Genomic DNA, 13,018 nt, shown 5'->3' on the forward strand with positions numbered 1-13,018 from the left:
AGTGCAAAACTAATATTAGGCCTTCGGTAACTTAAAATAGCTTTCAGAATTAAAAAGTTGCAGCTGTGTCTCTTCAAAGGCACCATCTCGTCGCTGAGCCGAGTTGGAAAGATAGCAACACCAAAGCAAATTTTGCACTGAGCCTGGCATTTTTCAAAACTGTTGATTTTTCTCCCATCCCTGCACATCAAACATGCGGGGAAAGATGACTGCTGAGAACAAAAAGAGTTTTAACACAGATATTAAAACAGCAAAACCTGGTCTTTAAAGTGTGTGCTACATTTAAGGCGCTCTACCTCACTGTTGCTCATCTGGTAGTAGTCCTTGTACGCCATGTACACCTGGAATGAGTTCACTCCTGCAAAAACAGTAAGTCAACATGAGAGAAAGATAAAATGTGAAACGTTTTATGTAAAGTTTAATTTCTTTAACTACTTTTAAACAAAATCTCCCAAAGCACTCCACCCCCCCTCACCCACGAAGCTCTTATAGCACGCCATCAAGACCCACCCTTTTCCTTGATGAGATTATCCACCTCCTGCTTTACGCTGTCATTCCAGTGGGTGATGTCCACATGGAGAGAGTAGTCGCAGCAGGCTTTCTCATCAGCCCACTGCCTCCACTGGTCATGGGCCTCTATCAGACTGGTACCAGGTTCTGACATCACATGGTCCACTGAAGAATAAAGGAAGACAAGTATTATCAGACAGAAAGAAGATGAATGCAAAAAGCGAAATGACAGATGAAGTGGCAAAGAGTTGACACAAGTGGGGTGGGCATAGTCACACGTAAGGAGACAAAGAGAGGGCAGCGTCAGGATCTGTCTGCTGGTGCTTTTACTTTCTCCCTGCATTGTTTATCTTGCATAATCAGCTGTCTGTCTGAATTCCTGCAGTGCTCAGCCAGTGGGAAATAACCTTGTCAGATGTCACATTGCATTTTGTACATCTCTATCTGGGTACAGGTGTCCTTGCACAAAAATTGAGCGACTTTACCTACTTTTATATTTTCTGTGTAGCCACGATCACATTTTTTATTAATAGGAATGGTGCACATTTCGATGCAAGTTCTTAAATGCATCATGAATGCTTTGCATGGATGCTGCTTGCATAAGCACAAGCACATATAATTACATACATAATGTGTATATTTGCATGGTTTTCTGTGCAGATTGAAAAGCACACAGTACGAGTTTGTGTTTCTGTTTGTGGACACAACAGGATCACGGTGCACAAAATATCCTGCTACATCTAACTCAGCTCTAATAAAATAAGGCCTCCTGCTGCCTTGCCACCTGACTGCCTTCTTTATCTTATTAAAGAAAACCCAATCTGCTTATGTTAATAGGATATAGCTGAAAACAGCAGTCGCATACATACACACAGACACACACACACACACACAAAACAATGGCAAACGCTCAGTGTCCACACTTTTTTTGTTCACCATCTCTCAACACAACCTCATTGGCTAGTTAAGACAGACATGTACGATATAAAAAAATAAAAAACACACAAGCAGACAGCAGAGTACACATTTCCACTTGGAATATAATCCCTCTATGAATGGAGCTCATGAATAGAGCTTACTACAGTAGCACGCCTGTTAGTGGCTTTGTCTGTTTGAAAACAGGGCCAACAGGCAGCAGAGGAGCAGTCAGCCCAAAAGAAGTTTTAATGAAACTGCAGCATCTACCAACTGTGACAGCATCTCATCCCTAACCTACATGAAGTTCACAAATCCACAAAAGAAAAGGCTGTAGTCAAACCAGACATGGGAGTACGACACTGATGCCCTATTTCTTTGGGAGTAGTGTTTCACTCTATAACCCCCACCAGTCATCGCCCCCTACGCTCAGTCTTTTGTATGGTCCTCTTTCGTAGTGGGACCAAAACCTTTTCCCATGCCTCCCTTTCTCTTTTCCTCTGTCTGGCGTTCAGCCATCCCTCCCCTCACTGCATTTTCTTTTTAGCTTTTTTTCTGAAAAAGCTTTACTATTATCAGCTTCACTGCGTGGGTGACCTTTCCTGCAGCTCTTACCGATCATGGTTGTCCCACCAGCAAGAGCGGCCTTTGATCCCTGGGCAAAGTCATCCACAGTTGTGGTTCCACGGTACGGCATCTGGAAGTGGGTGTGGATGTCGATACCACCAGGGATCACCATCTTCCCGTTGGCCTCAATGGTTTTCACACCACCAGGCACAATCAGATTGTCACCAATCTGCCTGTCAAGTGAAGATGATGTTATCGTAACTATATTAAAACCTGTCCATAAATGTACACAAACATAATATAAGTATTACTTCCCCTTTTTGATTATTTATCAAAGCTGAGATGCCAATTATTCAAATTCAGGGAACCAAATTATTCCCGAAAGGAAGACAACATAGTAAAAGGCAAAAAAACGTTTAATGCGTATAAATCTAAAGCAGAAAAAAAACTAACTGAAACAAAGTCAACCTAGCCTGAAGCGGGACAATGTCACCATCCCAACACATTAACATTTCGCTTCTGCTAAAAAGTATTTTTATAGAAGACACAAGTTAGACAGGCAGGCAGAAGCCAGAGTCTCTGTGAGTTTGCCAACAGTCCAATAGTGCCGCCGGCATGTGGGTGTTTATCATGCAACACCAGTCTTTCTGTGGGCTCCTCTCTCTGAGCTGCCTCACTTAGGGGCAACAGGGACAACTGGGAATTCAAGTGGCAACAGAACAACGGGGAAAGCGAGTGAGACAGTTCCACTGTCCTACCCCAGCCCGGTCAAGAACAGCTGTTATCAGTTTAACTGTTACCGCAACAAGTTCAGATTGTTAGCTTCATTCATTCAGTCTGCATTCATGTCGTAATTCTTAAATTGTTTCAGATTTCCTCATCAGTGTTTTGGAGGAAGTGTTTATAAGACTGCTATTCATTATGTAGCTGGTGTTCACTTAGACTGTAATATCTGCTCTTCACTTAAACTTTAAAACTATCATTGCAAGTGGAGCAACCAGTTTTTAACCACTACTGTCTTAGGATCAAATAGCATTCAAAAACTAACAATCTAATCATGATTAAACTCTTGAAGATAATCTTTAAGGCCCAAGGTGCTCTTTTCACATTTTTTAATACTGTTTTACCCTGGTATAGATAATTATTTCAAAAGAAGCCCTTTGATTTTGAATTTCTTCAAGAACTTTAGAATTATCTGTGTTTCAGAGTTTTAGAAAAGTAAAATATTTGAATTTCTACAGCAGCACTATGCACCTTCAGGGGAGAGAAGGATTTAAATATAAAGGGGACAAGTAAGATACCACATAGCCCAGATAGAAAATAGTTGATGAGGTGAACTATAAGTGGAGGGACGAAACCAAATGGGAAGAGGTGTGAGCAGAGCAGAAAAGAGGACAGTGGAATACTTACTTAATGAGGCCATCCTCCATGTAGATATCGGCATGGAAGGACTGATCATCATTAACAATCCTTCCGCCTTTGATCAGAAGCCTGTCGCTCTGTAGAGAAAGAGATGGGCAGAGTGGAGGGAAAAGGAGGGAGGGTGGGGTTGGAGGGGATGAAATACGATAACAATTATGATTCTATGCAACGTTGTGCCAAGAAAATTTGTTTAGACATAGTAAATCATCCTCTACTGGAAATTTACTTGCCTAAGTCACAATATTACTGTACAAGAATTAGAACTGTACTCTGTTTGTCTGTAGTGAGATTATCTCCTTATTTCTTTCCACCCACAGGATATGAACAATGTTTCATTCATGGCTGCTAGAGAGGGGTACATGTGGTGGCCGTGTCACAAGCAAACACATCTCACATAGCATAACTATATGGACCACCCAGTAAGTCTGCGTGCCCAGAAAAACAAGCAAGATTTGGGAGGAAATGTCTTCATTTATTTGATGAACATCAACTAGTGTCAACTCATTACCCACTTTTCAGATGGCAGATGATTACATGACATTCAATATCTGGATCATGTCAGATCTGTGACAAAATACTGGTTGCACTGATACATAAACTGACTATGGACCCATATATATGTGAAGAGCTCTGGGTACAGAGTATTATAACCTCCTGCATCCACACATGGGGACATTACATCCTGGCTTTGTTTGCATCACACACTTCATTCTACTTGTGTTGTGCTGTAAAATAAACCTAATGTCCCCTTGTGAGCATGTTCTCACAAGGGGACATGCATGTAACAAAGTATGTAAAAAGAATTCACACATAGCTAGAAAAAAGTAAAAAGGCTCCCCAAACAACAGCTCTGGTGTCAGGAGGTTAAACAGCATCCTTCAGTCTTTTGCTCCTTTACTTGAAAGGGGGTCCAGTAAATCACCATAATTTGCAGACCTTTCCCTTCTTTTAAAATGAAAATTTCTCCAGACAGGGATGTCATCTGGGAGGCTGATGTCGTTGAAGCTCAAGCCGCTTTTAAGGTCATGGATTAACATCGTAACCACATTTATCCAGATTCTGTTACGCAATAATTTTAACCATCAATGTTTTTTTTCTCAGTGTAATCATTTTATCCAATAGACCGAATGCGATCACCAACTGATCACTCAATCATTTCATAAAGCAGACAATTTCTGATCTGTGTTACAAAATAATGCAAATATTATATAATCCCTACAGTGTTAACGAACATGTTCCAAAGTAAAACTAAAAAAGCAACACTAAGTCTGAGGAGCCTTTTGCCAACACCTTTTGATGTTTTGTGGCCTGATTTGGGTGTTGTCATGACGCCACACAGTCAGACAAGAACAATTTGCTGCTGCACCATGGGCCGACTCTAGCAGGCCATTGCCATGGCAACAGGTTGACGAGAGGGAGAGAAGCAAGAGAGGAGAGACAGGGTGCGCCTGGTTTCGCTGATATGCTGGCTTTGCTGACTGGTTGAATGTACAATTGACTGTACAACAGGGTTAAGGGTTTACAGACGTGCCCTTGCTCACAAAATGAGCAAGGGCAAGATATCTTCTTCATACAGGACTTGCTCAATAAAACAAATATGATGTAAGTAATTGAACATATTAATGCCTTAGGAAATTTAGCCTTGGATAACCTTATCACAATGACTTCATGACAAAGCTTTTTTCCCTTCACTTCATTCCACCACCCCAATCTTCTCCTTATATGTGGAGCTCTACACTTATGATTTAACAATAGGGTTCAAAGGTATATTTATTTGGGAGAATCCATTCTCCTGTCCGCTTCCTCATTGCTGCTATAAATGGTCAGTTTCTTAAAGTATGTCTGAGTTAAATTACCCAGTGAATTTCAGGCACAATCAACAAACATTTGCACTTATCTGCTTCACAAATTTTAAAAAACTGCTTTAATTATCAGGATATAGGTTTAATTCTTTTCTGTTTAGAACTGTTTTTAGGACAAAACAAGGCTTCTGCACATGTCATCCTCAGGTGTTGGAGCTTGTGATGTGAGACTTGTGACATTTTTTCGAATAGATGACAAATAAAATAATCAATACTGAAAAATTTGTTGCGACCTGCAGTATTTAACTTCCGTGTAACCTTCACGAGATAATTAGTTATTTTATTTTTTATATTTATTAATTTTTTACTAAAATGGATTAGTAATCGAATTAGTTCTTTTAAAAAAGCATCGACATTACACTGAAAACCAAAAAATATAGCCTTATTTATATACCCAGTCTCTAAAACGGCAAGACTTGGTCTTTCCTTGGTCTGCTAAGAGGAACACACCATATTTTCCCATCAGCAGATGTGTGCAACAATTTACAGCCCCTGGCCGTGGACCCAGAGTTTCATCATTATAATAAACTGCAGCAATTCCTTTGAACATAACAACAGGAAAAATAAAAGTATTATCGTGTACATAGCTCGAATATCTGCTGAGCTAAAAGACACACAATGTGGCTATTCATGAGTTGTGTGGTAGTGATTGCACATATTAGGTGGTGGTGGTGGTAGTGATGGACTAGTGCGAACCAGAACCCAGAGTCTTCCCAAGCAACCACACCCTGAAGCAACACATTACAACACACAGTCATCAACTCCTGGAACACCACACTAGCATAGATCATGCTGCAAAGCTCAATGCCTTCATTAGCTTAGAGAGAACGCCTTCCAAAGAGTGCTCTGTCATAATAATTTAACATGACAACATTACTGAATGTGAATAGGGAGTGCACACAGACAACTTTCATAGCATTCCAGTAAAGGAAACAGACGATAAATTTGTCAGTTAATCAAAAAAAGGTACAAAAGATGCCCAATGTTGTAAAACTATTGTAACAAAATCAGCCTTTGCATGTGACTAAATGGTATTTTCCTCATCGTTTTTTGACATTCTTTGACAGATCAACAACCTAAGATGACCATAACCCAGAAAAGATTTTTCAGTTATTGTTATAATGACAGCTCCTGATGAATTTGATGTTAACCAAGTTAATGATCAATTGTTGAGGCTCTACAGCTGTCAGTTTAAATGGTGGTGAAAAGCAGCTTGTAATGAGTCAAAGGAAAAATACATTAGTTGCAGCTGCCCACAAAAAATTAATGCCACCAAATCTGATTCTGCAAAATCTGAAATCTGATCTTGTCTCCTGGTCATGACTTATGGTGTTAAATATGAGACATTAGTTTTTGTAAAATGTTGTGATGTATCAATGAAGTTGACCTCTGATTTTTGTAGATTAAAAAAATTATTTTGTGGTCTCAGTAGCTTTGACATTCGCCCACTCAGTTCTAATCAGTTCATCCTTGAGTCCCATGCCAGACTCAAAGAAAATCCCTCAAGGATTCAAAAGCTACTGGACTACCTCGGATCTCTAAAATTGGAAGTTTTTTTGTTTTTCTTTTTTAATCACTCGGAACATATGGTTAAGAGTCACTGCTGTTTCATTAACATGAATAAGAATCACTAATATAAATATTATTGAATTAATAGTCAGATAGAGACCTGCTTACATCAGCAGCATCAGACAAGAAGAGGTTTTACCTGATTTATAATACTGCAGCGATGGGTGTGCCATCATGCATGGGTGACTTACTGAAGTGCTTACACCCCCTCCCCCGTCCTCTCTCTCTAGCACGCACACAAACACACACACTCATTTTACCCTTTTCAATTTCTGGCCACTGGCTGATGACAACATGCAGGAGACCGCAATCACTTAACAATCAATAGCTTTCCATTTCCGTTACAACCCAGTAACTGGCCATTGCTGAATTGCTCAGGACTGCATTTCACATTAGATTCTTTTTACACTCAGCGGAAACTAAGATGCTGAAACGCTTCATGCCAGCAGCTCATGTCATCGGTGCAATATCTAACAAGACAGATATTTTTAAAAAGCAAAAAGCATGCCCAAAAAATTGTTTCAATAATAATACAAACCATGAACTAGACGCAGAATGCGTGGCCAAACTGTCAAGCCTTTTTAAAGACACATAATAAAAACAACGCGTTTTCCACTGACATTTCTTCATCACACTTCATTAACAGAAACTCAGACTCAACATTTACTGTGGCTTTTACATCAATTCTGTGACAAACAGCCACAAACTGTGACAGTAACCATTTCATCTGACCACAAACAGCAATGTTGCTCATATTATTATAACAAATATATGTCATGTGACATCATGGCGGGTGAGATTGTTAAAGAATAGATATGGAATATTTCAAAATGTGTTTTCTACATCACATTCATGATTATCAAAACAACATACAAGAAAGAAAATTGTAAGTAGTGAGTGAAGGGAGATAGCTCATCACCTCATTTCTGAAATTCTTAGTCCAACTTTTGTCTGTTAGTCTGTCTATACCACAAGACAAATGTGGTTTTGTAATAGTGACACTGGTGGATTCCAACCCTCTGTGCTATCCTGTGGTTACGGGAATAAACCAAAACATTTGTTACATCTTTAACGAGACAGTACTGTCCACATAATGAACTCATGCCACAGCTGTTACTTTTTGCTGCAGCTTCGACAAGAACTATTAAATATCATTCAGTGGCTAATGTGGTATTCACGAGTCCTGAGTCTAAGATTGGACTACATAACCACAGCGGGCTTAAGATGGTGGATTCAGTGCACGGCTAATAACATGCTTTGACAGTCTTGATGCAAAAAGGAGAGTAAAGACAGCTTAATGAGGTCCTAAGACAAAGAAGACCTCATAATTTTACTTTTTTCTCTAACTTTGTTGAGCAAAGTTGCCTGTGCTCACACATAGCTGAAGAAAGGTGCTGTAGACTAGTCATTGTGGATTTTCTATAATAGCCATTGATTTAAGTTTCGAAAATACAATGTCTGGCTACTGTTTTGAATTAACTTCTTCTCTTACGGGATCATTCGACTGGTGAGGGACCAGAATTTCCAGGTTGACAACATTCTTGACCCAGACTGGTTACTGGTGGGTTAGCCTCCCATGTGTCCAATTATGAGCTGGTCCCTTTCATACATGCGCAACGCACGCACAGGGTTGGAAGCAAACAGTCATCTACACATCATTTACAGCCACATGCCAACGTAGGCTATCATTAGGAAGCTATTCAGTACAAGTAAATGTTTCTGAGAACAAGCATAATAAGACACTTAAAATGCCTACACGGATATTTTTAAAGAAGCTAACAAAGGCAAAATGGCTAACACTGAAGCTAGCTAAAGCTCAGAGCCAGGTAGAAGCAAACAGCTTTGGAAAGAGCTTCAGTATGAGCAGACAAAGGTTGAGAGCAATTACGAGGAAAACTAAGGTGTGTGAAAAAGAGAAAAGGGCCCTGTTGTCTGCTGAAGTTATAAACATAATGGAAAATGTAAGTAATTGGTATTTGTTTTGTTATATAAATCTGTTAAACCTTCTTTTATCTGGTAAGGCAAAATATGCCAGCTATAGAAACTATTTTTTAGTTAATTATTTGTACTTCATTCCTCTTTTGTAAAGTTTCATTGTCATTTCTTTTATTATGAAAATAAAAATGTCATAATAAAAATATATTTTTTGTTTGCATAAACTTAATTTCTCAATATGTACCATACTGGAGTTTACAGAAAACTGGGAAACAGAGCATTTTATCCATATCAGTGCTAAAATAAATAATTTAGTCACTAAGCTGTTTCCTGACTGAGTCAATGGTCATACTGAGACAAAACCACGTCTTCAAGCCACTTAAAGAAGTCCAGACGCTTTTCTTTCCAAGCTCCTTAGACTTCTAAAAATCTAATGACATAAAAAGAAAATGTTTATTTTACCTTAGAAGGGTGATAAATGCTATTCTGGTTTTTTTGGGGGATTTTTTTTTTTGGGGGGGGGGGGGGGGTTGTGGGATTTGGCTCTTCAGAATATGCACAAGAGACATGAACGATGTTGATCTTGATCTTGACTTGCTCTTCCCAGGGTCACTAACTATGTCCTCATTTGTCAATCGCATAACTATTGCAGCACCGACTCTTTGAAATGGAAAGGTCTCCCTGGGTTGGCAGTAAATAGTAGCCACTATTAGAAATTACACATTTGCAAGGACTACTCCATGCAGCCGATTCAGTACTCAAAGTGTACCAGTTGTTTTCCTTCCAGTTTTTTTTTACAGTTACTATTTATGAAAGTCAGTACACCAGTATAAGTATATACTGCACTGTACTTGCATTGTTATATATAAATATAAAAAAAACACCCAGCACGCCCCTTTATCCTTCAAGCTCGGGTCCTCTACCAGAGGCCTGGGAGCTTGAGGGTCCTGCGCAGTATCTTAGCTGTTCCCAGGACTGCGCTCTTCTGGACAGAGATCTCCGATGTTATTCCCGGGATCTGCTGGAGCCACTCGCCTAGCTTGGGAGTTACCACGGGGACCACCGTTACCTTCACCCTCCACATCCTCTCGAGCTCTTCTCTGAGCCCTTGGTATTTCTCCAGCTTCTCGTGTTCCTTCTTCCTGATATTGCTGTCATTCGGAACCGCTACATCGATCACTACGGCCGTCTTCTTCTGTTTGTCTACCACCACTATGTCCGGTTGGTTAGCCACCACCATTTTGTCCGTCTGTATCTGGAAGTCCCACAGGATCTTAGCTCGGTCATTCTCCACCACCCTTGGGGGCATCTCCCGTTTTGACCTCGGGACTTCCAGGTTATACTCGGCACAGATGTTCCTGTACACTATGCCGGCCACTTGGTTATGGCGTTCCATGTATGCCTTGCCTGCTAGCATCTTGCACCCTGCTGTTATGTGCTGGATTGTCTCTGGGGCATCTTTACACAGCCTGCACCTGGGGTCTTCCCTGGTGTGATAGACCCCAGCCTCTATGGATCTTGTACTCAAAGCTTGTTCTTGTGCTGCCATGATTAGTGCCTCTGTGCTGTCTTTCAGTCCAGCTTTGTCCAGCCACTGGTAGGATTTCTGGATATCAGCCACCTCCTCTATCTGCCGGTGGTACATACCGTGCAGGGGCCTGTCCTTCCATGATGGTTCCTCGTCTCCCTCCTCTTTCTTGGGTTTCTGCTGCCTGAGGTATTCACTGAGCACTCGGTCAGTTGGGGCCATCTTCCCAATGTATTCTTGGATGTTCGTTGTCTCATCCTGGACTGTGGTGCTGACACTCACCAGTCCCCGGCCCCCTTCCTTCCGCTTGGCGTACAGCCTCAGGGTGCTGGACTTGGGGTGAAACCCTCCATGCATGGTAAGGAGCTTTCTTGTCTTTATGCCAGTGGCTTCTATCTCCTCCTTTGGCCAGCCTATTACCCCAGCAGGGTACCTGATCACGGGCAGGGCGTAGGTGTTGATGGCCCGGATCTTGTTCTTACCATTCAGCTGACTCCTCAGGACTTGCCTGACCCTCTGCAGGTACTTGGTGGTTGCAGCCTTTCTAGCGGCCTCTTCATGGTTCCCATTTGCCTGCGGGATCCCCAGGTACTTGTAACTGTCCTCTATGTCTGCAATGTTGCCTTCTGGTAGTTCAATCCCCTCAGTTCTGACTACCTTCCCTCTCTTTGTTACCATCCGACTACACTTCTCCAGTCCGAACGACATTCCAATGTCATTGCTGTATAGCCTGGTAGTGTGGATCAGTGAATCGATGTCTCGTTCACTCTTGGCATACAGCTTGATGTCATCCATGTACAGGAGGTGGCTGACAACTGCTCCATTCCGTAGTCGGTATCCGTAGCCAGTCTTGTTAATGATCTCACTGAGGGGGTTCAGGCCTATGCAGAACAGCAGTGGGGACAGAGCATCTCCTTGGTAGATCCCGCACTTGATGGTGACTTGTGCTATGGGCTTGGAGTTGGCCTCTAGTGTTGTACGCCACATCCCCATTGAGTTCCTGATGAAGGCTCTTAGGGTCCCATTGATCTTGTACAATTCTAGGCATTCCAGTATCCAGCTGTGGGGCATTGAGTCATAGGCCTTCTTGTAATCAATCCAGGCAGTGCACAGGTTGGTCAGTCTGGTCTTGCAGTCTCAGCTGACTGTTCTGTCTACCAGTAGCTGGTGTTTTGCGCCTCTGGTATTCTTGCCAATTCCTTTCTGTGTCCCACTCATGTATTGACCCATGTGCCTGTTCATCTTAGCCGATATGATGCCTGACAGGAGCTTCCATGTAGTACTGAGGCAGGTTATTGGTCGGTAGTTGGAGGGGACCGGTCCCTTCTTGGGGTCCTTGGGGATCAGGACCGTCCGACCTTCGGTTAGCCATTCCGGGTGTCTCTCGTTAACTAGCAGCTGGTTCATTTGTGCTGCCAGACGCTCGTGGAGTGCAGTCAGCTTCTTTAGCCAGTAGGCGTGAACCATGTCGGGCCCTGGTGCTGTCCAACTCTTCATACTGGAGACCCTTTCTTGGATATCTGCCACTGTGATGGTTACTGGACCCTGTTCAGGGAGGTCGCTGTGGTCTGCCCTCAGATCCACTAGCCACTGAGCATTGCCGTTATGGGTTGCGTCCTTCTCCCATATGCTCTTCCAGTATTGCTCCGTCTCCAGCCTTGGTGGTGCTGTTCTCTTATTGTTCCCTTGCCACTGAGAGTGCTGGTTCTGTGGAGAACAGCTGGTTTATTCTCCTGCCTTCTATCTCTCTGGTGTACCTCCTCAAGCGGCTGTCCAAGGCTGTGAGTCTTTGCTTGGCAGTTTCCAAGGCCTCAGGTATGGACAGCTTGCTGTATTTCTTATGCACCTTCTTTGTCGCACCTTTCTGCAACTCCGTTAGTTGGCTAACCTCCCTCCGTGCTACTTTGATCTTGCCCTCTAGCCTCCTTCTCCATGGAGGGTACTGCCCCTTGTGGCTGTTCAACTTGTAGCCAAGCATCTCACTGATCACTGCTGCCGTATTGTAGATCAGCTTGTTAGTGTCGGTAATCGTGGTTGTAGGTATTGTCCGTAGTGCTGCATTAACATCATCTAGCAGACCTTCTGAGGGTACTTCACGTAATCTTGGTAACCGGCTACGGGGGATCCAGGTTTCAAGCTTGGCCATGATCCTATTTTTCAGGTCAGTTCCTCTCGCACTCAACGATCCTTCTCCTATCGCACTTGGGGCTATGTACCCAATCTCGGGTGGGGGTGATGATATCTCCCCCCTGACCTGGCGTCCTGACTCCTCCTTGCCGTAGCATTTGTGTTGTACCTCGTCAATCTCTAGCTGTGAGAGCAGTCCCTTCTTTCGAATGTTGGAACACTGAGCTACTAGTTGTTTCGCCGTCATTGTGGATGTTGGGTATCGAAGAATCCATAGGTCCGTCATCCTATTCATGTAGCCCCTTCCGCCGGGGTTACTTGCGTAGTAGCATTCCAACAACGCCCTGTTTTCGTCTCTTGCCCACCGATGCCTTCTTGTTCCAGTAGCCCATTTTTCGTCAGGGTGCCCTGGTTCCTCAACACCTGACGCGGACCTTGTTGATCCGGGCGACGTCCGAGCCGGCATGCCTTCATATTTATCTGTCTCGCTCATGTCTGCGGTAGGCTCGCTTAGCATAGGGGGTCTAGCCTTAGGACCTTTACTGGATACAGACGCCCCAGGGTTCCAAAGGCGTGTAGTCTA

At 42.7% G+C, this 13,018-nt stretch overlaps 1 protein-coding gene across 4 annotated transcripts in view; it reads right to left on the reverse strand.

The window, feature by feature from the left end:
* dpysl3 (dihydropyrimidinase like 3) overlaps window positions 1-13,018 on the reverse strand; it is a 45,144-nt gene that overhangs the window by 16,660 nt on the left and 15,466 nt on the right. For all 4 annotated transcript variants that reach the window (XM_085289547.1, XM_085289546.1, XM_085289549.1 and 1 more), the window contains exons 2-5: window positions 3,403-3,491; window positions 2,041-2,225; window positions 511-675; window positions 297-358 (exon numbers count right to left, since the gene is read on the reverse strand). In XM_085289547.1, coding sequence (XP_085145673.1) covers window positions 297-358; window positions 511-675; window positions 2,041-2,225; window positions 3,403-3,491 — 501 coding nt within the window. The remainder of the gene's footprint in view (window positions 1-296; window positions 359-510; window positions 676-2,040; window positions 2,226-3,402; window positions 3,492-13,018) is intronic.

Source organism: Mchenga conophoros, linkage group LG10 (assembly GCF_057382185.1).
Source record: "Mchenga conophoros isolate Kocher_MC1m ecotype Shallow Benthic linkage group LG10, M_conophoros_male_GT1.1, whole genome shotgun sequence".
Taxonomy (NCBI): Eukaryota; Metazoa; Chordata; class Actinopteri; order Cichliformes; family Cichlidae; genus Mchenga; species Mchenga conophoros.